Below are 23503 nucleotides of genomic sequence, written 5' to 3' on the forward strand. Positions count from 1 at the left end.
GTAACGCAGTGTGAGCGTGTGTAACGCAGTGTGAGCGTGTGTAACGCAGTGTGAGCGTGTGTAACGCAGTGTGAGCGTGTGTAACGCAGTGTGAGCGTGTGTAACGCAGTGTGTAACGCAGTGCGAGCGTGTCAGGGTCAGTGTGTGTAACGCAGTGTGAGCGTGTGTCAGGGTCAGTGTGTGTAACGCAGTGTGAGTGTGTGTCAGTGTGTATAACGCAGTGTGAGCGTGTGTCAGGGTCGGTGTGTATAACGCAGTGTGAGCGTGTGTCAGGGTCGGTGTGTGTAACGCAGTGTGAGCGTGTGTCAGGATCAGTGTGTATAACGCAGTGTGAGCGCGTGTCAGGGTCGTTGTGTGTAACGCAGTGTGAGCGCGTGTCAGGGTCGGTGTGTGTAACGCAGTGTGAGCGCGTGTCAGGGTCGGTGTGTGTAACGCAGTGTGAGCGCGTGTCAGGGTCGGTGTGTGTAACGCAGTGTGAGCGCGTGTCAGGGTCGGTGTGTGTAACGCAGTGTGAGCGCGTGTCAGGGTCGGTGTGTGTAACGCAGTGTGAGCGCGTGTCAGGGTCGGTGTGTGTAACGCAGTGTGAGCGCGTGTCAGGGTCGGTGTGTGTAACGCAGTGTGAGCGCGTGTCAGGGTCGGTGTGTGTAACGCAGTGTGAGCGCGTGTCAGGGTCGGTGTGTGTAACGCAGTGTGAGCGCGTGTCAGGGTCGGTGTGTGTAACGCAGTGTGAGCGCGTGTCAGGGTCGGTGTGTGTAACGCAGTGTGAGCGCGTGTCAGGGTCGGTGTGTGTAACGCAGTGTGAGCGTGTGTCAGGGTCGTTGTGCATAACGCAGTGTGAGCGTGTGTCAGGGTCAGTGTGTGTAACGCAGTGTGAGCGTGTGTCAGGATCAGTGTGTGTAACGGGAGCGTGTGTCAGGGTCGGTGTGTGTAACACAGCGTGAGCGTGTGTCAGGGTCGGTGTGTATAACGCAGCGTGAGCGTGTGTCAGGGTCGGTGTGTATAACGCAGTGTGAGCGTGTGTCAGGGTCAGTGTGTGTAACGCAGTGTGAGCGTGTGTCAGGATCAGTGTGTGTAACGTGAGCGTGTGTCAGGGTCGGTGTGTGTAACACAGTGTGAGCGTGTGTCAGGGTCGGTGTGTGTAACGCAGTGTGAGCGTGTGTCAGGGTCGGTGTGTATAACGCAGTGTGAGCGTGTGTCAGGGTCGGTGTGTGTAACGCAGTGTGAGCGTGTGTCAGGGTCGGTGTGTGTAACGCAGTGTGAACGTGTGTCAGGGTCGGTGTGTTTAACGCAGTGTGAGCGTGTGTCAGGGTCGGTGTGTGTAACGCAGTGTGAGCGTGTGTCAGCGTCGGTGTGTGTAACGCAGTGTGAGCGTGTGTCAGGATCAGTGTGTGTAACGTGAGCGTGTGTCAGGGTCGGTGTGTGTAACGCAGTGTGAGCATGTGTCAGGGTCGGTGTGTATAACGCAGTGTGAGCGTGTCAGGGTCGGTGTGTGTAACGCAGTGTGAGCGTGTGTCAGGGTCGGTGTGTGTAACGCAGTGTGAGCGTGTGTCAGGGTCGGTGTGTGTAACGCAGTGTGAGCGTGTGTCAGGGTCAGTGTGTATAACGCAGTGTGAGCGTGCGTCAGGGTAAGTGTGTATAACGCAGTGTGAGCGTGTGTCAGGGTCGGTGTGTATAACGCAGTGTGAGCGTGTGTCAGGGTCGGTGTGTATAACGCAGTGTGAGCGTGTGTCAGGGTCGGTGTGTATAACGCAGTGTGAGCGTGTGTCAGGGTCAGTGTGTATAACGCAGTGTGAGCGTTTGTCAGGGTCAATGTGTGTAACACAGTGTGAGCGTTTGTCAGGGTCAGTGTGTATAACACAGTGTGAGCGTGTGTCAGGGTCAGTGTGTATAACGCAGTGTGAGCGTGTGTCAGGGTCAGTGTGTATAACGCAGTGTGAGCGTGTGTCAGGGTCGGTGTGTATAACGCAGTGTGAGCGTGTGTCAGAGTCGTTGTGTATAACGCAGTGTGAGCGTGTGTCAGGGTCAGTGTGTATAACGCAGTGTGAGCGTGTGTCAGGGTCGGTGTGTATAACGCAGTGTGAGCGTGTGTCAGGGTCGGTGTGTATAACACAGTGTGAGCGTGTGTCAGGGTCGGTGTGTATAACACAGTGTGAGCGTGTGTCAGGGTCAGTGTGTATAACGCAGTGTGAGCGTGTGTCAGGGTCAGTGTGTATAACGCAGTGTGAGCGTGTGTCAGGGTCGGTGTGTATAACGCAGTGTGAGCGTGTGTCAGGGTCGGTGTGTATAACGCAGTGTGAGCGTGTGTCAGGGTCAGTGTGTATAACGCAGTGTGAGCGTGTGTCAGGGTCGGTGTGTATAACGCAGTGTGAGCGTGTGTCAGGGTCGGTGTGTATAACGCAGTGTGAGCGTGTGTCAGGGTCGGTGTCTGTAACGCAGTGTGAGCGTGTGTCAGGGTCAGTGTGTATAACGCAGTGTGAGCGTGTGTCAGGGTCGGTGTGTATAACGCAGTGTGAGCGTGTGTCAGGGTCGGTGTGTATAACGCAGTCTGAGCGTGTGTCAGTGTGTTTAACGCAGTGTGAGCATGTGTCAGTGTGTATAACGCAGTGTGAGCGTGTGTCAGGGTCGGTGTGTATAACGCAGTCTGAGCGTGTGTCAGTGTGTTTAACGCAGTGTGAGCATGTGTCAGTGTGTATAACGCAGTGTGAGCGTGTGTCAGGGTCGGTGTGTATAACGCAGTCTGAGCGTGTGTCAGTGTGTTTAACGCAGTGTGAGCATGTGTCAGTGTGTATAACACAGTGTGAGCGTGTGTCAGAGTCGTTGTGTATAACGCAGTGTGAGCGTGTGTCAGGGTCGGTGTGTATAACGCAGTGTGAGCGTTTGTCAGGGTCAATGTGTGTAACACAGTGTGAGCGTGTGTCAGAGTCGTTGTGTATAACGCAGTGTGAGCGTGTGTCAGGGTCAGTGTGTATAACACAGTGTGAGCGTGTGTCAGAGTCGTTGTGTATAACGCAGTGTGAGCGTGTGTCAGGGTCAGTGTGTATAACACAGTGTGAGCGTGTGTCAGGGTCAGTGTGTATAACGCAGTGTGAGCGTGTGTCAGGGTCAGTGTGTATAACGCAGTGTGAGCGTGTGTCAGGGTCGGTGTGTATAACGCAGTGTGAGCATGTGTCAGAGTCGTTGTGTATAACGCAGTGTGAGCGTGTGTCAGGGTCAGTGTGTATAACACAGTGTGAGCGTGTGTCAGGGTCAGTGTGTATAACGCAGTGTGAGCGTGTGTCAGGGTCAATGTGTGTAACACAGTGTGAGCGTGTGTCAGAGTCGTTGTGTATAACGCAGTGTGAGCGTGTGTCAGGGTCAGTGTGTATAACGCAGTGTGAGCGTGTCTCAGGGTCAGTGTGTATAACGCAGTGTGAGCGTGTGTCAGGGTCAGTGTGTATAACGCAGTGTGAGCGTGTGTCAGGGTCAGTGTGTATAACGCAGTGTGTGCGTGTGTCAGGGTCGGTGTGTGTAACGCAGTGTGAGCGTGTGTCAGGGTCGGTATGTGTAACGCAGTGTGAGCGTGTGTCAGGGTCGGTGTCTGTAACGCAGTGTGAGCGTGTGTCAGGGTCAGTGTGTGTAATGCAGTGTGAGCGTGTGTCAGGGTCAGTGTGTATAACGCAGTGTGAGCGTGCGTCAGGGTCAGTGTGTGTAACGCAGTGTGAGCGTGTGTCAGGGTCAGTGTGTATAACGCAGTGTGAGCGTGTGTCAGAGTCGGTGTGTATAACGCAGTGTGAGCGTGCGTCAGGGTCAGTGTGTATAACGCAGTGTGAGCGTGTGTCAGGGTCGGTGTGTGTAACGCAGTGTGAGCGTGTGTCAGGGTCGGAGTGTATAACGCAGTCTGAGCGTGTGTCAGTGTGTTTAACGCAGTGTGAGCATGTGTCAGTGTGTATAACGCAGTGTGAGCGTGTGTCAGGGTCAGTGTGTATAACGCAGTGTGAGCATGTGTCAGGGTCGTTGTGTATAACGCAGTGTGAGCGTGTGTCAGAGTCAGTGTGTGTAACGCAGTGTGAGCGTGTCAGGGTCAGTGTGTATAACGCAGTGTGAGCGTGCGTCAGGGTCGTTGTGTATAACGCAGTGTGAGCGTGCGTCAGGGTCAGTGTGTATAACGCAGTGTGAGCGTGTGTCAGGGTCAGTGTGTATAACGCAGTGTGAGCGTGTGTCAGGGTCGGTGTGTATAACGCAGTGTGAGCGTGCGTCAGGGTCAGTGTGTATAACGCAGTGTGAGCGTGTGTCAGGGTCAGTGTGTATAACGCAGTGTGAGCGTGTGTCAGGGTCGGTGTGTATAACGCAGTGTGAGCGTGTGTCAGGGTCGGTGTGTATAACGCAGTGTGAGCGTGTGTCAGGGTCAGTGTGTATAACGCAGTGTGAGCGTGTGTCAGGGTCAGTGTGTATAACGCAGTGTGAGCGTGTGTCAGAGTCGTTGTGTATAACGCAGTGTGAGCGTGTGTCAGGGTCGGTGTGTATAACGCAGTGTGAGCGTGTGTCAGGGTCGGTGTGTATAACACAGTGTGAGCGTGTGTCAGGGTCAGTGTGTATAACGCAGTGTGAGCGTGTGTCAGGGTCAGTGTGTATAACGCAGTGTGAGCGTGTGTCAGGGTCAGTGTGTATAACGCAGTGTGAGCGTGTGTCAGGGTCAGTGTGTATAACGCAGTGTGAGCGTGTGTCAGGGTCGGTGTGTATAACGCAGTGTGAGCGTGTGTCAGGGTCGGTGTGTATAACGCAGTGTGAGCGTGTGTCAGGGTCAGTGTGTATAACGCAGTGTGAGCGTTTGTCAGGGTCAATGTGTGTAACACAGTGTGAGCGTGTGTCAGAGTCGTTGTGTATAACGCAGTGTGAGCGTGTGTCAGGGTCAGTGTGTATAACACAGTGTGAGCGTGTGTCAGAGTCGTTGTGTATAACGCAGTGTGAGCGTGTGTCAGGGTCAGTGTGTATAACGCAGTGTGAGCGTGTGTCAGGGTCAGTGTGTATAACACAGTGTGAGCGTGTGTCAGGGTCAGTGTGTATAACGCAGTGTGAGCGTGTGTCAGGGTCAGTGTGTATAACGCAGTGTGAGCGTGTGTCAGGGTCAATGTGTGTAACACAGTGTGAGCGTGTGTCAGAGTCGTTGTGTATAACGCAGTGTGAGCGTGTGTCAGGGTCAGTGTGTATAACGCAGTGTGAGCGTGTGTCAGAGTCGTTGTGTATAACGCAGTGTGAGCGTGTGTCAGAGTCAGTGTGTATAACGCAGTGTGAGCGTGTGTCAGGGTCAGTGTGTATAACGCAGTGTGAGCGTGTCAGGGTCAGTGTGTATAACACAGTGTGAGCGTGTGTCAGGGTCAGTGTGTATAACGCAGTGTGAGCGTGTCAGGGTCAGTGTGTATAACGCAGTGTGAGCGTGTGTCAGAGTCAGTGTGTGTAACGCAGTGTGAGCGTGTGTCAGGGTCAGTGTGTATAACGCAGTGTGAGCGTGTGTCAGGGTCAGTGTGTATAACGCAGTGTGAGCGTGTGTCAGGGTCAGTGTGTATAACGCAGTGTGAGCGTGTCAGGGTCAGTGTGTATAACACAGTGTGAGCGTGTGTCAGGGTTAGTGTGTGTAACACAGTGTGAGCGTGTGTCAGGGTCAGTGTGTATAACACAGTGTGAGCGTGTGTCAGGGTCAGTGTGTATAACACAGTGTGAGCGTGTGTCAGGGTCAGTGTGTGTAACGCAGTGTGAGCGTGTGTCAGGGTCAGTGTGTATAACGCAGTGTGAGCGTGTGTCAGAGTCGTTGTGTATAACGCAGTGTGAGCGTGTGTCAGGGTCAGTGTGTATAACGCAGTGTGAGCGTGTGTCAGGGTCAGTGTGTATAACGCAGTGTGAGCGTGTGTCAGGGTCAGTGTGTATAACGCAGTGTGAGCGTGTGTCAGGGTCAGTGTGTATAACACAGTGTGAGCGTGTGTCAGGGTCAGTGTGTATAACGCAGTGTGAGCGTGTGTCAGGGTCAGTGTGTATAACGCAGTGTGAGCGTGTGTCAGGGTCAGTGTGTATAACGCAGTGTGAGCGTGTGTCAGAGTCGTTGTGTATAACGCAGTGTGAGCGTGTGTCAGGGTCAGTGTGTATAACGCAGTGTGAGCGTGTGTCAGGGTCAGTGTGTATAACGCAGTGTGAGCGTGTGTCAGGGTCGGTGTGTATAACGCAGTGTGAGCGTGTGTCAGGGTCGGTGTGTATAACGCAGTGTGAGCGTGTGTCAGGGTCAGTGTGTATAACGCAGTGTGAGCGTGTGTCAGGGTCAGTGTGTATAACGCAGTGTGAGCGTGTGTCAGGGTCAGTGTGTATAGCCCCGCTGCGTACCTTACTGTCCAGTAGTAGATTGTCTGGTTTGATGTCCCTGTGGATGAAACCCATCTGGTGGATGGAGTCAATAGCCAGTACAGTCTCTGCTATGTAGAACTGTGTCTCCTCTTCACTCAGTGTGTCCTTTTTCATCAGCAGAGTCATCATATCTCCTGCAGGAAGAGCCAATCACACATCATCTAAGTTCATTCATCAATCTGTTGGGGTCGAGGGGTCACAGAAGAGGCCATGTAGCTGGTTAACATGCCCTGCCAACGCCCAGCTGCACAAAGCCAGAGGCTCTTTAGTGAAGTTCAAAATAAGCAGAAGGGTGTGACCCAGAGCACGGACTGACTGGACCACAGCAAGTTCTTGTGTGAGCAGAGCCCGTGTGGGAATAAGAAAACAGGTAGGAGCTTCCCCAACTGGTGTCTCCAGTTATTACTCCAGGGACAGGGTATTTTTACCCACCTGGTGTCTCCAGTTATTACTCCAGGGACAGGGTATTTTTACCCACCTGGTGTCTCCAGTTATTACTCCAGGGACAGGGCATTTTTACCCACCTGGTGTCTCCAGTTATTACTCCAGGGACAGGGTATTTTTACCCACCTGGTGTCTCCAGTTATTACTCCAGGGACAGGGTATTTTTACCCACCTGGTGTCTCCAGTTATTACTCCAGGGACAGGGTATTTTTACCCACCTGGTGTCTCCAGTTATTACTCCAGGGACAGGGTATTTTTACCCACCTGGTGTCTCCAGTTATTACTCCAAGGACAGGGTATTTTTACCCACCTGGTGTCTCCAGTTATTACTCCAGGGACAGGGTATTTTTACCCACCTGGTGTTCCAAGTTATTACTCAGATATAAAGCATCATTTTCCCACCAGGTGTCTCTAGCAGACTCTAAATAAGTACAACCCAGAGCTAAGTCTTGAGCTGCAGAAGTGACAGGCAGGACCTCTGAAATGAGCAGCCTCGTGCTCAGCCACACATCCAACCCACTGCCACCGGAAATCTTACACACAGCAAGTCTACAGGCCGACAGGTTAGGCAGTAGCTCTATAGGCACAATTGTCAGAGAATTTCACTGTGATGCTCTGAAGTGTCAAGTCATTGGCCTGATATTGTTCCCTAGGTCTGAAAATGAGAATGCAACACCAGAACCTGCTACTTATTCAGTCTGAAAGGGGTCTGCTTAGACGGTGCTGAAAGGGTTAAACTACGAGGACAAGTTGCATTGACTACACTTGCAGTCCTCTGAATGCAGTAAGTTAAGGGATAAGGTGATTGAGGTGTTTCAGACGATTAAAGGAGTTGATTGGGTTGATAGAGAAACTAATTCCTCTGGTGGGGGGTCCAGAGCAAGGAGAGACAACCTTAAAATTCAAGTAGGACAGTTCAGAGTCAGGAGACATTTCTTCATATAAACAGTAGTGGAAATCCAGAACTCTCTTCTCAAACAGTTATTAAGGATTGGGGGTCAAATGAAAATTTCAAAACCAAGATTGATAGATTTTTGTTAGGCAGGGTATTAAAAGTTTTGGAACCAAGCTAAGTAAAACAGAGTGAGCCATCATCTAATTGAATGGTGGCATAGGTTCAAGAGGCTGGATGGTTACTCCTGCTCCTGGAAGCAGATGCTCCTCCCACATTAAGTGTGGTATAAACACAGCCAGCACGTACCTCCCGGAAGGAATTCCATGATCAGGTAGAGGTTGAGTTTGTCCTGAAAGCTGTAGAACATTTTCACCACCCATTGACTGTCAGCTTCCACCAGGATGTCCCGCTCCGCACGGATGTGCCCCACCTAAGGCAGAAAGATATGTTAAATAAACCAATGATGCTTGCGGTGTTACCAGTGTTATAACCAGACGGGATCAACTGATGGATGTTTCACTCCTCCTGTGAAAGTCAAACGTTCTCACTGCCCCAATCCTGAATGCTGAGGTACAACTCCACTGGCACTGGCTGCTTTCCAAACCCAAGTATCACCGATCCAGGATAGCAGGTACCGGCAAGCTAACAGCCCTGAGCTCCCGCCTCCACCCAACACACTGGCGGACTGGGGTAACTGGCTGATTTTTCTGCCATCCATAGTCCTGAGGGCCAGCTAGACAAACTCCACCATCAATCCAGCACAGACCAGGGATTGAAACTGGCACCTTGTGCTCAGTTACCTCATCAGGCAGCCCAGTTATAACGTAGCAGCAGGGGAGCCAGCGGACAGTATATTTGGTTGATGTATTTTATTTGCCTCTAGTATTAGCTGCATTCCTCAAAGCTACTAGACAGAATACTGCAGTCACGTATTAACATACAAGGTGAAATGGAGTGCCTGCAAGACAGACATCTCGTGGCATCCCCTCCTATGCCACCACCCACCACCACCACCCACCACCCCCCCCCCCCCCCCCCCACCTCCCAAAGCCAACAAAAAAGGTTTTGCTGTCACAAGCATCCTACCATCTTCTACCACCGAATAGTAGGGCATTGGGCGGGGTGGGGGAAAAGAGAGGAGAGAGTAAAAACCAGACTATGGAGGGGAGCATTCAACAGTGCACACCAGGCCACCCCTGCCTTGTGCGACATAGACAGGCCCAATGTCAGTGAAGCACTGGCAGCCTACTCACTATGACCAGGATTAGCATCCAGGCAAGAGTTCACATACCCAACACCTGACATCCGACCTGACCCCCATCCGAGCCATTCCCTCCCTGTAACAAACACCCGCATAGACATATAAAACACAACCGATACCCTGCTACCAATTCACTTCATCAGATATTCTTAACTCAGATTGCTCCCACCACAGTGAAACAGACAGAAACAGCTGGGCTTCACCCTGACATTGCATAGCTCCAGACAATCTGTCCAGACATGGCCCAGGTTAGGAGGCACAGGATCTAGAACTCTGCTGCTGAATGTTGCCACAGTTCAAGAGGATACAGTATGAAACTTTCACCCTTCCCCCAACTCTGCACCACCCGCCTCTGCCCCTGCACCCCCCGACCCCCAACAGTACACATCATTGATCTTTTTGTCGCAGTCTCAAGTACTTTCAAACAAGAAGCTGCTCATCTTCTCTGGTTAGCAGCGAACTCAAGTTAGCACTGATATTTGTGAATACATTACCAACAAGGAGGGTCAGTAAAAACACTCCTTCCAGGTGAAGCAGCGATTTACTTGTACTTTTTTCAATGTAGCATACTGTATTCGTTGCTCACAGTGCGGTTTCCTCTACATTGGGGAGACAAAATGTAGACTGGGTGACCGCTTTGTGGAACACCTCCACTCAGTCCGCAAGCATGATGCCGAGTTTCCGGTCGCCTGTCATTTTAATTCGCCACTCTACTCTCTCGCCCACATTTCTGTCCTTGGCCTGCTAGTGTTCCAATGAAGCTCAACATAAGCTTGAGGAACAGCTCATGTTCCAATCAGGCAATGTGCAGCCTTCGGAACTCAATATTGAGTTCAACAATTTTAAAACATGACTGCCATATTAATGCTGTGTAAAAAAAAAATTTTTTTTCAACTATGTGCCTGTCTTAAACCGTTTTTTCATATTTTTGCTTTTTGGAGAGCTGTTCATTATTCTGCCACTAACACCCTCTATGGACGAATCTTTTGTCTTTGCAACAGCTGTGAGCACTCCCTTTGCCTTTTGTTCCGACACCGCTGTCGTTGATCTCTCCCAACCTCTGCCCTATCACACACGTTCCCTTTTGTTGTTCTTTGCATGCCCACCTCCCCCACTTGCTCAAAGCCAATTACATTTCTAACTTTTGCCAGTTCTGAAACATTAACTCTGCGTTTCTCTCCACAGATGCTGCCAGACCTGAGTATTTCCAGCAGTTTTTATTTCAGATTTCCAGCATCTGCAGTATTTTGCAATTATTATAAGGAGTGTCAGTACAGCTAAGTATTGACCCCCACACACATCACCATTCAGACACTCCAAGGATAAGCTCTTAGCCCTGTTCAGCACAAGAGTGCCAAGTCCTCAGGCAAACATTGCCATAAGCCTTGGATGGAGCAAGTGCAGCTTTTGTTTCGGGGGTGGGGGGGTTGGAGAACTCCTCACAGGCTCCTCCAGATTTGTGAGGGGACAGACCACCAATGGTAAAGGTGGCAACCAGGTTCTGACAGTTATAAAATGCCCTACCTGCTCCTTTTCTAACATGTCTGACTTGCGCAAGATCTTCATGGCGTAGATGTGACCCGTATCCTTCTTCTGTACCAGACGCACCTGTAAATGGCAGACAGAAATCAACTGGGCCTTATTTTGCTTAATTTGAATACAGCCCGTTTGCCTCGTGATTTACCTCGTATCACCACCCTCCCCCCACCCCCCCCAGCTCAGTGGGTAGCACTCTCATCTGGGTTCAAGTCCCACTCCAAACCTGACCCCCTCAGTGCAGTACTGAGGGAGTGTTGCACAGTCAGAGGTGCCATATTTTAGATGAGATATTAAATGGAGGTCCCGTCTGCCCTCTCAAGTGGACGTCATAGACTCCACAGCCACTATCTTGAAGAGCAGCAGGGGAGCCTCTGCATTATCTTAATCAATATTTATTCCTCAAACAGCATCACGACAGATTATCTGGATATTACATTGCTGCTTGTGGGAGCTTGACAAGTTTCCTACTTTACAAGTTACTACACTTCAAAAAGTCTTCATTGACTGCAAAGCACTTTGGAATATCGAGTTTGTGAAAGGCACTACATAAATGCAAGCCTTTCTTTAAACTCAGTGAATTTCAGCAAGTGTTAAATGTTGACAGCACTGCGCAGACGTTTATTCAGTTAGATTAAAATGGATTTTAGCCATAGGATGCATTGAAGGTTGATGAGGAGACAGCACAATCTCACACTGTGCTCCCAGTAAATACTACATACTCCACAAAATGTTGGTTTTTCTATTCCTGAACAAATCGCTCAGACACATCTGTGAATGGACTATCCAGCGGTCAGATTTATTTCAACGTAGGTTTGTCCAGCCTTACCTCCCCAAATGCACCTCGACCTATGACCTTTAGGGATTCAAAGTCATCCAGCCCCAGCCTGGTCCTCTTGAGTCTCAAGAATTCTGTCTCCTTCCTTGCGTGTTGGGACCTTCTCATCCGCTTCTAGAGTCAACAGGGAACACTCAGTCAAACCCACACACAGCAAAGTCCTAGGTATTCTCCACAGCCCACCATTACCAATATCACAGCCAGAAATACCAATTTTGAGTCTATGGGGTAGGAAAACAGCCCCCAAACCCACGTTTCTATCAAGGACAAGAGCAGCAGGCACATGGGACCACCACCACCTCTAGGTTTCCCTCAAAGCCACACAGCATTGGAAATATCACCAGTCCTCGACTGATGCTAGGTCAAAGGTCAAGGGCAGCTCACAAGGCCCCAGGTCATTCCCTGAATGTATCTATCCAATCAAATACTTTTATCACTTTAACTGCTACATTAGATCACCGTGTCGAGGAATGGAGTCGAGGTAGAGATCAGCAGAACAAGTTTGAGGGATTGAATAGCTTACTCCTGTTCCTATGAATGTTAATCCAGTATCATATACAGATCAGGACACAAGCAACTTGTACTGATTCGCTTCCTCACTCACCCACAATAAGGATCCAAGTCAGGTTTTACAATATGCCCGCCAGACACTAGGAAAATGACCATTTGAACCAGTTAGTTTACCAGGCCCAGAGCGAACTGAAGCGTCACACCAGCAGTACAAGTGGAAAGAACTTTCTCTGAACTGTTTTTTTAAACAGACAGTTGCGCAAAGGAAAACCATCAGTGTAACTGACTATAAATCTATCACAATTTTAGCACTGCACACTGGTTAACAAGCAAGACTGTGCTACATATCTCATTGACGTGGCTCCGTGGGTAGAATGCTCGCTAGAATCAGAAAGTTGCGGTTTCAAGTCCCACTAGAGACTTAAGCATAACATCTATGCTGACACTCAGAGTGCTACACTGGTGGAATTGCTGTCTTTCGGATGAGATGTTAAACCAAGGCCCTGTCTGTCCTCTCAGACGGATGTACAACAAACCATGGTTTCCCCCAGTGTCCTGGCTAATAATTGTTCCACAACCGTCATAATGAACGGAATGTCTGGGCATAACGACATTGCTGTTTGTGGGAGCTTGCTGTGGGCAAATTGGCTGCTTCATTGCTTACATTACAACAGTGACTACACTAAAGTATTTTATTGACTGTGAAGTGCCTTGTGCTGTCCGTGAGGCTGTGAAAAGCTCTACAGAAATGTTTACACCCAAGGCCTCTCATCTTTTCAGGTTTCTACTGACTTTTAGACCAACACAGCTTGCTGAAACAAGTGTGATCACAGGGCTTCTCACTTCACCTGAGCTGGCCTTGGCCAGATCAGGACTAAAAGGCAAATTAAACCAATTACCTCGTCATCTCCTAGGCCTTCTTCTTCCATTACTTTTTCCAACTTCCGTTGCCTAAAGGGGAAACAAGAAGTTGTCAAGATAAATGAAAACTTTCAGTGCACTGGGCAGAATTACCACTTCAGTCTAGTCAGCATTAAAAAAGGAGCCAGGGTTGCCGGACAGAGGGAAAGAGTGGAAAAAACAAAAACCATTACATTGAAAATTAATTTGAGGGCTGCATCCTAATTATTCCTTTGAGAGTTACACAAATTTCTGGTAACATACCACAGACGCAGACTGCGTCACGTCAGCGTGTATGCAAAGATTTAGCAGACAAGCCAGACACCAAGGGTATTCCCATTTCTCCACATAGGACACTGTTTTAGACCTTGTACATCAATCTAGTTCTATAAATCAGATCCATGATCAGGGATTATGCACTATTTAATTTTCCTGATTGCTGTTGCAGTTACACCCACTCAAGAAGCTCAACACCATCCAGGGCAATGCAACCCTCTTGATTGGCACCTGATCCACCATCTTAAACATTCATTTCCTTCCCCACCGGCTGCAATGTGTAGCATCTACAAGATGCTCTGCAGTAACTCACCAAGACTTTGATAGCACCTTCCAAACCCCTGACCTCCACAGGAATGACAAGGGCCGACGGTTCATAGGAACACCAATGCCAAGTTCCCCTCCAAGTCACATACCTGTTCTACTCCAGAAAGCCTGGCAGTGAAGCACTGGTGGCAACCTGAACACCCTTTTATAAGTATTTATCTGCAGAGAGACACATATACCGCTCCTAACCCAACAACTTAAGTCTCACTATGTTCTTATTTATAGGAGCACAATGGAATCTGCAGTTAATACTCAGCATCTGCACACAATTAAATAATAAATATACAAATAACACCACCATCTCAACATGGATGCACTCATGGGTATTGCTGGCAAAACCAGCAATTTACTGCCTATTCCTAGTTCCCTTTGAGGTGGTGGTGATGGCCCAGCTTCTTGAATCACTACAGTCCATATAGTGAAGATACTTCCCACAGAGAGGGAAGGTGTTCCAGGATTTTGACCCAGCGACAGCGAAGGAGCAGCAATATATTTCCGAGCCAGAATGGTGAGAGACTTGGAGGGGAACTTGCAGGTCGTGGTATTCCCATGCAACAACCACCCTTATTCTTCTAGGTGGTAGAGGTCATGGGTTTGGAAGGTGCTGTTGAATGAGGCTCAGCAAGTTGCTGCCACCATGCACCAGTGGTGCAGGGAGTAAATGTTTAAGGTGGTGGATAGGGTGTCGATCAAGCAGGCTGCTTTGTCCTGGATGGTGTCTAGTTTCTTTGAGTGCTGTTGGAGCTGCACTCATCCAGGCAAGTGGAGAGTATTCCATCACACTCTTGACTTTGTGCCTTGCAGGCGAACAGGCTTTGGGGCACAACTTAACCTATGACCTGCTCTAATAGCCATGACATTTGCGCTGCTGGTCCAATTGAGTGCCTGGCCCGCAGGATGTTGATGGGGGGGGGGGTGAATTTGATGATGGTAATGCCACCAAATGTCAAGCAGAGGTGCTTAGACTCTTTTGGTGGAGATAATCATTACCTGGCACCTGTGCAGCACGAATCCAACGAGATTCGGAATTTAATATTTTTATGAACAATAAAGAACATTACTGATTACATAACAGCATTCGTCCTTTCCTCTTTAAACAGCAGCCCGCCCAGGTGGATAATGACAGGGTGCAGAACAGAAAAGGGAATACACATGTACTTTGAACATACGCCACCAGAGGGCATTCTGCCATGCCACACAGCATTCACAGGCTGGCTAAATGCAACAGCATCTTCAACAGCACAAAGACTGCCAAAGTTCCTTGTCTTTTGAAAGCACCTTTCATACATTACTTACAAACAACAAGTTTGCCTTCCATTAAGAACACAATAATGTTTTTTTTTTAATGCAAACTGGTTTCTTTTTCTCCTCTTGGCCTTTCCAATTATTGAAAAGCCAGAATCCTGAAGTCGATTCACCCAAAGCCAAAGCCGGACTTCTGAGAGCAGGGATAGGAGAGCCAGAGATCATTCTCATGACCACTATCCAGCAATCTGTGGCAGGACGGGTGGGCGTATGTACACGAGTGAGTGAGAGTACACACCAAGACGGGGCAGGACAGTGTGACGCCGCGACCGCAGTCATGACGACACACACACACGTGTTAACACTACGGCACCAAACTGGTGCCTAACAACATTGTGAGCAGTGAACTCTCAATCAATACTGCTCATAATATTTTATTTAAAACATGTGGTGTCCGGTGTTTGTTTTTGTGCCATCTGATTGGTGTATGCTGATCACATGGTATTTCACTTGTTGAGCAGAGTACAATCAAATCAGAACAAAGCAGCTAAAGCCCTTCTCTCCACTCCCACAGCCCAACCTCACTCCAACTCTGCTCACACTCCAACTCTATATTCAATCTCTCAACTGCCTGCTTATAACCCAAGCATTGCAACAGCTCACCATACACTCATCAACCTGAAGCCAGTCTTCAACCTAGTCTAACCTTCAGTCCTGTACCAACACTATATATTTGCACAGAACCTCCTCGATTCTAACCCCAGACTGGGAACACTGCCCTCCAAGTACAACCAGCTTGATGGTCACAGCTCTCCTGAACCTCTATCCCCTCACACCCTGCATTCCCACCTTGCCCCACCGCGCGCACCCCCCCCCCCCCCCCACTGAACGGAGGTTTAGGGCACACTGACTCTAGAAAATTAGAGCTCTCCGACCACCCCTACAATGGCAGTTTACAGCCCACCCACCCCAGTCTGGGTTTGGGGTGAGGCCACCGTCTCCCGACACCTAGTCGGTGCCAACAACTGTGTTTAGGGCCTCAGACTGTGCTGAGTTAGTTAACCTCAGCTGGAATGAGGTGCCACAGTTAGTCTCAGTATCACTGGGAATGGGAGGGGGAAGATTGTCAGATGCTGCTCTCCTCATGGTCACTTCACTGGTGAATGTTAATAGGGGGCGAGGGCACAATCAGACACTGCCACCCTTGTTCAACAGCCCATCCAACTCCATTCAGGCTGACAGGTGAAAGGCCTTGTGCAAGGTAATAGAGAGGATGACCAGCACCAACGGCACAATGTACACTTCCAGCAGGTGTCGAAGGAGAAGGAAATTGGAAAGAAAAAAATCCAAAGAGTGCATCAGGATAATTAAAAGGAAACTGTTGTCAGGACATGCACTACCTTCTATCAGTGCTGAAGAAACAAGAGCTGCCATACATGTGGTTACATTTTAAACATTAAATAGCTTTTCCACAGGGTTGTACCAATTGTCCAAACTCAAATCAATGAGTAGTGAGACATTGGAATGGTATGACACCAAGTACTAGATTTCCTCATTCGCAAATCAGCTAAGCTCAACCGTGAGCTTTCTCAGACTGTATACGTGCATCAACACTGGCCAAGGAAGTATCGTCACATGTTATTTTTGGACAGATTAACCACAGAAGCAGCCATCGGTCTGAACCACCTCTGCCTATTGAATACAGAGCAGGTCGAGTGTGTGGTTTTGACCTCTAACAATGATGCAGGTCAACTCTTGTTTAGACTCAGAGCTGCACTTGTAGTGCCTCCTGTTTAAAACACACTGCAATGACCACAACGCAACAGCAAGGAAGTGACAAGAATAGATTTCCCACAAGATCCTTGAGAAAGAGGAGTGAAAAAGGGGAAAATGGTTTCAAAATTTGACAGGAAATGAAATTGTGCAGTTGAATTGTCAAAGGACCTTCCTCAAGGCAACTAGAGTGACATAGTCCCAAACAAGAATCTTGAGCTGAAATAAAGCCAACTACATAGGTATGAGGGGAGAGCTGGCTAAGGTCGATTAGGTAAATAGACAAATGGGAGATTGGTTAAGAAAGTAAAAGCCCATGGGATCCAGGGTAATTTGGCAAATTGGATTTAAAATTGGCTCAGTGGCAGGAGGCGGAGGGTGATGGTCGAGGGTTGTTTTTGCAATTGGAAGCCTGTGACCAGTGGTGTACTGCAGAGATCGGTGCTGAGACCCTTGCTGTTTGTAGTGTACATTAATGATTTGGACATGAATATAGGAGGTATGATCAATAAGTTTGCAGATAACACAAAAATTGGTGGTGTCGTAAATAGTGAGGAGGAAAGCCTTAAACTACAGGACAATATAGATGGGCTGGTAAGATGGGCGGAGCAGTGGCAAATGGAGTTTAATCCTGAGAAGTGTGAGGTGATGCACTTTGGGAGGACTAACAAGGCAATGGAATATACAATGGATGGTAGGACCCTAGGGAGTACAGAGGGTCAGAGGGACCTTGGGGTGCTTGTCCATAGATCACTGAAGGCAGCAGCACAGGTAGATAAGGTGGTTAAGGAAGGCATATGGGGTACTTGCCTTTATTAGCCAAGGCATAGAATATAAGAGCAGGGAGGTTATGATGGAGCTGTATAAAATGCTAGTTAGGTCACAGCTGGAGTACTGTGTACAGTTCTGGTCACCACACTGTAGGAAGGATATGATTGCAGTGGAGAGGGTGCAGAGGAGATTCACCAGAATGTTCCCTGGGCTGGAGCATTTCAGTTATGAAGAGAGACTGGATAGGCTGGGGCTGTTTTCCTTGGAGCGAAGAAGGCTGAGGGGGGACCTGATTGAGGTACACAAAATTATGAGGGGCATTGATAGGATAGATAGGAAGAAACTTTTTCCCTTAGGGGAGAGGTCAATAACTAGAGGACATAGATTTAAGGTAATGGGCAGGAGGTTTAGAGGGGATTTGAGGAAGAAATTTTTCACCCAGAGGGTGGTTGGAATCTGGAAAGCACTGCCTGAAGAGGTGGTAGAGGCAGGAACACTCACAACATTTAAGAAGTATTTAGATGAGCACTTGAAATTCCAAAACATACAAGGCTACGGGCCAAGCGCAGGGAAATGGGATTAGTTAGGACGGGTGCTTGATGGTCAGCGCAGGCGCGTTGGGCCGAAGGGCCTGTTCCTGTGCTGTAAAACTCTATGACTGCCACACCTTTTTCTCAGTCAATAAACAGTGGGAACCATTTTTTAAAAATTCAAAATGTTGGACATAAATATATTCCATTAAAAAAACTCAGCGAGAAAGATCCATTCATGGCTTACTAAGGAAGTTAAGGATAGTATTAGATTTTTTTTAAAAAGCTTATAATGTTGCAAAGAATATAAGAGTCTGAAAATTGGGAGTGTTTTAAAAACCAGCTTTTTTAAAAAAAAGCAAAGGGCCACCAAAAAGCTGATGAGAAAAAAATAGAATAATCACAGCCAGGAACGTAAAAACACATTGCACGAGCTTTTACCACTATATAAAAAGGAAAGTAGCTAAAGTAAATGTTGGTCCCTTAGAGGTAGAGACAGGAGAAATTATGGAGACTGAGGAAACAGCAGAGACATTGAACAAATATTTTGTGCCTGTCTGCACAGAAGACACAAATTACATACCAGAAATAGAGGGTAACCAAGGGGCAAAGAAGAGTGAGGAACTTAAGGTAATTAATTTCAGCAGACAAGTAATATTGAATAAACTTAAGGAATTAAAGACAAACAAATCCCCAGGACCTGATGTTCTACATCTTAGGGCTCTAGAGGTAGCTGCAGAGATAGTGGATGCACTGGTTATGATTTTCCAAAATTCCCTAGGTTCTAGAAACAGGCCCAGCAGATTGGAAGTTAGCAAATGTAACATGCTATTCAGGATAAGAGGGAAAGAGAAAACATGGAACTACAGACCAGTTAGCCTGACATCAGTCATCAAGAAAATGCTGGAATCTATGAAGGAAGTCTTAACAATGCACTTAGAAAATCATAGTATGATCAGACAAAGTCAACATGGGTTTTACGAAAGGAAAATAGTGTTTGACAAATTTGAGTTTTTTTGAGGATGAAACTAGTAGGCTAGATAAAAGGGGAACCAGTAGATGTGGTACATTTGGATTTCCAAAAGGCATTTGATAAGGTGCCACACAAAAGGTTAATAGACATGATAAGGGTGCTCATGGAGTAGGGGGTAATATATAAGCGTGGATAGAGGATTATTTAACTGTGAGGATAGAGGAGAGTAGGGATAAACAGGGCATTTTCAAGTAGGCATACTGTAACTAATGGAGTGCCGCAAGGATCACCGCTAGGACCTCAGCTATTTACAATCTATATTAATGATTTAGACGAGGAGACCGAGAGTAATGTATCCAAGTTTGCTGACAATACTAAGCTAGATGGGAATGGAAGCTGTGAGGAGGACACAAAGAGGCTGCAAAGGGATATAGACATGTTAAGTGAGTGGGCAACAAGGTGGCAGACAGGATATAACGCGGGGACGTGTGAGGTTATTCACTTTAGTATCAAGAATAAAAAAGAAGAATTTTTTTTCAAGTGTGAACTTTCGAAATGTTGATGTTCAGAGAGGCTTGTGTGTACTATTACAAGGAACACAGAAAGCTAGCATGCTGGTACATAATTAGGGAAGCAAATGGCATGTTGACCTTTATTGCAAGGAGACTGGAGAATAAGGAAGTCTTGCTACAATTGTAGAGAGCTTTGGTGAGACCACACCTGGACTACTTTGCACAGTTTTGGTCTCCATATTTAAGGAAGGATATACTTGCATTGGAGGCGTTACAGTGAAAGTTCACTAGATTGGTTCCGGAGATGAGTGGGTCGTCCTATGATGAGAGGCTGAGTAAACTGAACCTATACTCTCTGGAGTTCAGAAGAATGAGAGGTGATCTCGTTAAAACATGCAAGATTCTGAAAGGGTTTGGGCAGGGTAGGCACAGAGGTTGTTTTCCCTGGCTAGGGAATCCAGAACACAGGGGCACAGTCTCAGTTTAAGGGGCTGATCATTTGGGATTGAGATGAGGAGAAATTCCTTCACTCGAATCTTTGGAATTCTCTACCCCAGAGGGTTGTGGATGCTCCATCGTTGAATATATTTAAGGTTGATATAGACTGATGTTTGGTCTCTCAGGGAATCAAGAGATATGGAGAGTAGACGAGAAAGTGAACCGAGACAGAGGATCAGCCATGATCGTACTGAATGAGAGCCTTTAAATAAACAAGTCAGTGCAGAACCCCTTACAACAGTGAGACAGGCAGTTTTGCCCAAACAGGTGTTTTCGCTGTTAATCCTCCACAAGCCACAGATCTACCCCAATGTGTCCTTCCTGTTCAAGCCCCTTGCCAGACACTTCAGCTTATATTACAGGCTGACACTCCAGTTCAGTAATGACAGAGTGGTGCACTTTCGGAGCACTGTCTTTCAGACAATAAGTTAGACTGAGACTCTGTCTGCCCTCTCAGGTAAAGATCCCATGGCACAATTCAAAAAGAGCAGCAGATCCATGACCTGATCTATATTTACCCCTCAACTAGCATCACTAAAACAGGTTAACTGGCCATTTATCTCACTGCTGCTTTTTTGGGCATTGCTGTGTGAATTACCACACTGACTATATACAGTATTTCACTGGATGTGAAGCGCTTTGGGGCAATCTGTTGAAAGGCTGTTTGCCCCAGCTGGAGAGTCGGGAATGAGAGCGCACACTCCCAGGATAAAGGGTTGCCCATTTTGGACTGAGATGAGGAGAAATTTCTTCAGCGGAGGCTCAGCCATTGAGTATATGCAAAGCGGAGATTGAAAGTGTTTTCAACTCTCAATTCAAGAACTGCCCTCGAGGATTATGGGGATCGGACGGGAAAGTGGAGACCAGACATGATTGTATTTAATGGCAGAGCAGGCCTGACCCCTATTTCTTCAGATTTGTATTTCCTCATCCTTGCCAGCATTTGTGCTGTACCGTTTTTGTGGTTGCAACATCCCACCAGTAGCGGGGAGTTCAAAACTGTGGTCCAAGATTTATATAGAATCACCATTACATTTTGACTTTTATATTCTACATCCACTTGCCATAAAACCTAATATTTTATTAGATTACATCATAGAATGGTTACATCATAAAAAGCCATTCGGCCCATCATGCCCATGCCAGCTCTTTGCAAGAGCAATTCAGCAAGTACCACTCCCTCTCCCCCGTCCCCATAGACCTGTGAATTTTCTCTCTTCAGGTGCTTATCCAACTGCCTTTTGAAAGCCACAATTGAATCTGCCTTCACCACACTCGAATCTGCCTTCACCACACTCTTGCACTTAGGATCCTAACCATGCGTTACGTAAAAACGTTTTTCCTTATGTCGCCATTGCTTCTTTAGCCAGTCACCTTAAATCGGCGTCTGCTGGTTCTTGACCCTTTTTTTTTCATGGAATGTGGGAGTCACTGGCAAGGCCAGCATTCGTTAAAATTAAATTAATTTAAAAAATCTGGTCTCAATAATTTTTTTTTAAAAATTCTTTTGTGGGATATGGGTGTTGCTGGCAAAGCCAGCATTTGTTGCCCTTCCCTAATTGTCCTTGACAACTGAGTGGCTTGCTCGGCCATTTCAAAGGCAGTTGAGAGTCAACCACATTGCTGTGGATCTGGGGTCACATGTAGGCCAGACCAAGTAAGGATGGCAGATTTCCTTCCCTAAATTATAGAACATTAGTGAGCCAGATAGGTTTTCACAACAACTGATGATAGTTTCATGGTAGCATTAGCAGCAGCAGACAGTGGTATCACTGCACTATTGTCAAATTCTGGGCATCACACTTTACGAAGGATGTGAAGGCTTTAGAGTGAGTGAAATAAAGGTTTATGAGAATAGTTTCAGAGATGTGGAACTTCAGTTATGGAGATAGATTGGAGAAGCTGATTCTCAGAAAAGCGAAGGTTGAGAGGCGATTTGTTAGAGGCGTTTAAAAGCATGAGGGGTCTGGACAGAGTAGATACAGAGAAACTGCTCTGTCAGAAGCAGACAGTGGCATAGTGGTAAAGGCACTGGGCTAGTAATCCAGAGGCCCAGGCTAAGGCCCTGGAGACATGGGTTCGAATCCCACCAATGGCAGCTGGTGGAATTTAAATTCAATTAAAATTTGGAATTGAAAGCTAGTCTCAGTAATGGTGCCATGAAACTATCGATTGTCGTAAAAACCCATCTGGTTCACCAATGCCCTTTAGGGAAGGAAACCAACCATCTGGCCTACATGTGACTGCAGGCCCACAGCAATGAACTGCCCTCTGAAATGGCCCAACAAACCACTCAGTTGTCAAGGGCAATTAGGGATGGGGAATAAATGCTGGCCTTGCCAGCAACACCCACATCAGATTTTTTTTTATTAATTAATTAGATTTAAATTCCACCAGCTATTTGAACCCATATCCTAAGAATTACTAGTCCAGCGACATCACCACTACACCATCGCCTCCCCTTCCGCCAATGGGAACAGTTTCTCTCAATCTATTCTGTCTAGACCCCTCATGATTTTGAACACCTATCAAATCTCCTCTCAACCTGCATTTTTCTAAAGAAGAACAACTTCAGCTTCTCCAATCTATCCACGTAACTGAAGTTCCTCATCCCTGGAAACATTCTTGTAAATCTTTTCTGCACCCTCTCTAAAGCCTTCACACATCCTTTGTACAGTGTGATGCCCAGAATTGGACACAATACTCCAGTTGAAGCCGAACCAGTGTTTTATAAAGGTTCAACAATCCTCCTTAAGCCCAGGATCCCACATGCCTTTTTAAACACCACTTTCCTAACCTGAGCTATCACCTTCAATGATTTGTGCACATATAATTCCCAGGTCTCTCTGTTCCTGCACCCTCATTAGAATTGTACCCTTTATTTTATATTGCCTCTCCTCATTCTTCCTAACAAAACATATCACTGCACTGTGCTGAATTTCAACTGACATGTGTCTGCCCATTCCACCAGACTGTTTGTCCTCTTGAAGTCCATCACTGTCCTCTTCAGTTCGCAATACTTCCAAGTTTTGTGACATAGAACAATTTTGAAATTGTGCCCTGTACACTCTGGTCTAGGGCAGTAAAATATAAAGAAAGGCAGTGGTCCTAGTACTGACCCCCGGGGAACCCTACTGCATACCTTCCACTAGGCTGAAAAACAACAGTTCACCACTACTCCATTTCCTGTCTTCTAGCCAACTTCGTATCCATGCTGCCACTGCCCCTTTTATTCCATGGACTTCAACTTTGCTGACAGGCCTATTATGTGGCACTTTATCAATTGCCTTAGCAAAGTCCACGTACACCACATCAACCGTATCTTCCTCTGCCTTAAAAATATTCAATGACCCTGCCTCCACCACTCTCTGGGGATGAGAGTTCCAAGGACGCTCAGCCCTTAAAGAAAATAATTTCTCATCTCCGTTTTAAATGGGCGACCCCTTATTTTTAAACTGTGTCCCCTAGTTCTAGTCTCTCCCACAAGGGGAAACATCTTTTCAGCATCCACTCTATCAAGTCCCCTCAGGATCTTATATGTTTCAATATTTTCACCCCTCATTCTTCTAAACGCCAATTGATAACGACCCAGCCTTTCCTCATAAGATAACCCCATCCCAGGTATCAGTAGAATGAACCTTCTCTGCACTGTCTCTAGCACATTTATATCGTTTCTTAAATAAGGAGACCAAAACTGTGCACAGTACTCCAGATATGGTCTCACCAATACCCTGTACAACTGTAGCAAAACATCCCTACTTTTATAATCCATTCCCCTTGCAATAAACGACAACATTCCATTTGCCTTCTGAATCACTTGCTGTATCTGCATACCAACCTTTTCT

At 47.3% G+C, this 23503-nt stretch overlaps 1 protein-coding gene across 3 annotated transcripts in view; it reads right to left on the minus strand.

Annotated features, from left to right (window-relative positions):
• LOC137383783 (serine/threonine-protein kinase 38) overlaps positions 1 to 23503 on the minus strand; it is a 96539-nt gene that overhangs the window by 15879 nt on the left and 57157 nt on the right. For all 3 annotated transcript variants that reach the window (XM_068056977.1, XM_068056975.1, XM_068056976.1), the window contains exons 3-7: positions 12753 to 12804; positions 11335 to 11457; positions 10494 to 10577; positions 8015 to 8138; positions 6349 to 6503 (exon numbers count right to left, since the gene is read on the minus strand). In XM_068056977.1, coding sequence (XP_067913078.1) covers positions 6349 to 6503; positions 8015 to 8138; positions 10494 to 10577; positions 11335 to 11457; positions 12753 to 12804 — 538 coding nt within the window. The remainder of the gene's footprint in view (positions 1 to 6348; positions 6504 to 8014; positions 8139 to 10493; positions 10578 to 11334; positions 11458 to 12752; positions 12805 to 23503) is intronic.

This window comes from Heterodontus francisci, chromosome 25, assembly GCF_036365525.1.
Source record: "Heterodontus francisci isolate sHetFra1 chromosome 25, sHetFra1.hap1, whole genome shotgun sequence".
In the NCBI taxonomy this organism is placed as follows: Eukaryota; Metazoa; Chordata; class Chondrichthyes; order Heterodontiformes; family Heterodontidae; genus Heterodontus; species Heterodontus francisci.